Genomic DNA, 3,592 nt, shown 5'->3' with positions numbered 1-3,592 from the left:
TGTGTGTGTGTGTGTGTGTGTGTGTGTGTTTGTGATTAAGTTTGTCATTCCATTACTCACTCTAACTCATTGAAGATGTCTGTTGTGAAATAATTACATGTACTTAATATAAGCACATAGACAAAAAATGTTCCCCATACAGTGAGTTACAATATCCAGAAAGGGTGGAAGTAGTCCATCTTCCTGAAAAGGAACATGGTATAGATGGGGGTTTGTTATATTTACATCATGATGATGATGATGATGATGATGATGATGATGATGATGATGATGATGATGATGATGATGATGATGATGATGATGATGATGATGATGATGATGATGATGATGGTGAGCATTAATGCGTAGAAAAGTTTCCTACCTGTGGGAATTTTAAAGCTGTTTAAAGGTTAATTTCCACATGTGGATATAATATGCGTAACTACTACTAATAATAATAGTAATAATAATTGCATTTATATTGTGCACACCCCCGCTCTGAACCATACTCTATGCACTTTGCAACTATCAGTATCCCAGCAGACCCACGGCTTAGAAACACTCTCGGTTTCTCGGATTATATCGTCTTGTACGCGCTAAAACACTCACAAACTTACAGTATTATCTTTTGGTGCTGTTTTTCCGTGCCCGAGTCTGCAATGTTCACACAATACTTGAGATGACTAAAGCGCAATTGGGAGGGCTCTAAGTCTTTTGTGTTGATCTTTTTTTCTCAGCCGTCTGTGGAGCAACTGTGGGAACCGCCATATACCAAGCAACGGCAAGGAGGAACTCAATGCGTTTTCTCGGATAGTTGGAGGTCAAGAAGCCAAAGCAAACTCTTGGGGGCAACAGGTACGAAATAAACTCATGTATTTCATATGCATACTGTTACCGCGCTCCATTGAAAGAACTCTTTCGTAAAGCGTAATGATCCTTTTCCGTATTATTCTTTCATTTAAATTATTTCATTGGCACGGTTGGTGGGGGGGGGGGGGGTCTTTTTTCTTCATTTTTTTTTACCCTCTTATTACGCTGTTATCAGCACTTGGAGAGTCTAAGCAGATGGGTAAAGGGGGAAAATCACGATAATGTAGGGTTGTATTTTTAGAGCATCCGAGCCAAAGGAATGAATGGAGAACCATTATCATCAATGTTTGTCGCAGATCTTGCACTTTATGATTCTGTTATCACATTTATGTGACATTTCTTTTTCTGCCTTTGTTAAGAATGTCCTTGCTGTCTTCTTCTCGTGCCCCTGCAAGAGCTCAGGAGAAGCTGACTTTTTTTTATCTTTATCAGATCTCACAATGCAATGAATGTTGACGCTCACGGCCTTTTTATCCTCACAGGACGTAGAATCATTTATTGCCAGATAGGTAGTTATGTTCCATTTTCGAAAGTGCTCTCAAGGTTTATATTGATTTGAGTTGCTCCAGTCTCGGGTAGAAACTGATTTTGAATTTTGCCGCCAAGGGATCTTTAACGCCCGAAACTTCCACGTTTGGTATCGGAAATTGTTCGTCCTAATCCGGGAAGACTACGTTCTCGATCCTACCTACCCCAGGATTAGGAAGTGTAAAAAAAAAAAAAACATGAGAGAAAGAAACCCGACACTGGTGAAGATTGAACTCCAGATCTCTGAGTTGACCGGCAAACATCACACAGGTTGAGCTACTTATAAGGGAGCCCTCTTTATTCTTGTTGCTTTTTAAATCCCTAGACCGTATAGGGCATGTACGTTGGAAACCTGTCTGGTATCATTTTGTTCTAAAGGCCATTTCAATTGTGCAATAGAACGAAAACAGAGCAATACTTGCAGTTACTAACACGGGCGGGTTGCTCCCACTTTTGCACACATTGAAATTATCTCTGTCTGTCTGTCTGTCTGTCTGTCTGTCTGTCTGTCTGTCTGTCTGTCTGTCTGTCTGTCTGTCTGTCTGTCTGTCTGTCTGTCTGTCTCTCTCTCCCTCTCTCTCTTTCTTTCTTTCTCTCTCTCTCTCTATCTATCTATCTATCTATCTATCTATCTATCTATCTATCTATCTATCTATCTATCTATCTATCTATCTATGTCTCTCTCTCGCCCGTTCGTATCTTTTCACCGTCAAATAACGTCCTACTTCGCAGCCATGCGATGAGCAAAAATGTTCCATACTTGGGGCCACAGGAGCCGGTCGTTGCGAAAAGTGCTAAACGATTTAATCTAATGGCGTACCCATGCTAATCACTACGATAATGGACTAAATCAGAAGATACCGTATATTTGTGTTGATGATAAAACGTTATGCTGTATATTTGTGTTAATGATAACTGTATTCTTTCCCCAAACAGTGCAGTCTCATATTCTATGGTAGCCATCAATGCGGGGGAAGTTTGATCCGAAACGCCGCTGGTGTATGGTTCTTTGTTACCGCTGCCCATTGCACTGAGTAAGTTGGCCTCATCATCATCATCATCATCATCATCATCATCATCATCATCATCATCATCATCATCATCATCATCATCATCCTCATCATCATCGTCGTCGTCGTTGTCTTCGTAGATAGAGTACAGAAGGAAAGGAGAGTCTTAACTTATTTTCTGTCAGTAAATACAAACAAGGAAAACATCTTTTTTAATTACTGAAACAGCTCAACGTTTGGCCTCCAAGGTTTCTTCAGGGGAGACTGAGAATAAAACAAAGGGGAACGTTTCTCATATTGCAGGTGGAACATACTCATAAAAGAGGTATTTTCGTAAGTTACTGAGAGGGTCGCACGTCTCACGGCATGGGTCCGGTGAAGAGGGAAAATCTGAGAAATGGACAAATGAATGAATAGATCTGTAAAACTACAGGTTCATATTGACGGATTCTGCAACATACTCTAATTAATGCAGTGCATTCTCTGTGGCTGGGGGTTACAAAAAAATTGGAGAACCATCTCGTCACGTCATTGGGTGATAGAAAGAGGAATGGCTTTCAAGTGAAGATTTCCAATATCAAAGCATAACAGTGCAGAAAAAGAGAACCACAAAGATCTGGCTACAGCAATGCAACAATAAAAGTCTCAAAACATAAAGATAGTTACAGGAACTTTCAAAAAGAAGAAGGAAACATTAGGATAGAGGATGTCATGTTTGGACCATTTGGGATAGGTACCAAAAGGTAATGTGGAGAGCAGTGGTAGACCAAGTATATAATTATATTTTTAGGAAGTTTAACAAATGGGCGACGGGAGAAGAAAATACAAAATTATTTATGTTGTTTGAGAGCACTCCAGTAGATTCTCAGTGTCAAATCAAAACTTTTGTTTAACAAAAAAGGATTTCTAGCATACAAAAGGACAGAAGTAATTTTAAACAAGAACAGAGAGCGATTATGAAGTTTAATGCTGTAATTGTGGTCTGAAGCCATAGAGTCAGTTTAAGTAAGGCAAGTAAATAAGGGGTTAAAATTAACATTTAAATTTGTCGAAAACCGAGCACTGTATTTTGTGCCAGGGCTGTGGTTGCTTTGCTGTAAACACATATATGTCTAAAAACACACCATTGTGTTAGCGTGTGTCATTTTGGCGGTAGTTTTATGCCCCTATAAACACAGAAGCAAGACGGGGATGCTCGGCGCGGG

At 39.8% G+C, this 3,592-nt stretch overlaps 1 protein-coding gene across 1 annotated transcript in view; it reads left to right on the top strand.

Moving 5' to 3' along the window:
• Positions 1 to 716: 716 nt before the first annotated feature.
• LOC101847828 (trypsin-7) overlaps positions 717 to 3,592 on the top strand; it is a gene marked incomplete at its 5' end in the record, with an annotated part of 11,560 nt that continues 8,684 nt past the window's right edge. The window contains 2 exon segments of the mRNA XM_013085089.2: positions 717 to 834; positions 2,314 to 2,411. Of these exon segments, the coding sequence (XP_012940543.1) occupies positions 717 to 834; positions 2,314 to 2,411 (216 nt within the window).

Source organism: Aplysia californica, unplaced genomic scaffold (genome assembly GCF_000002075.1).
Source record: "Aplysia californica isolate F4 #8 unplaced genomic scaffold, AplCal3.0 scaffold00344, whole genome shotgun sequence".
Classification (NCBI taxonomy): domain Eukaryota; kingdom Metazoa; phylum Mollusca; class Gastropoda; order Aplysiida; family Aplysiidae; genus Aplysia; species Aplysia californica.
Note: the sequence above shows the minus strand (reverse complement) of the source record. Positions and strands in the feature narration are given on the sequence as shown.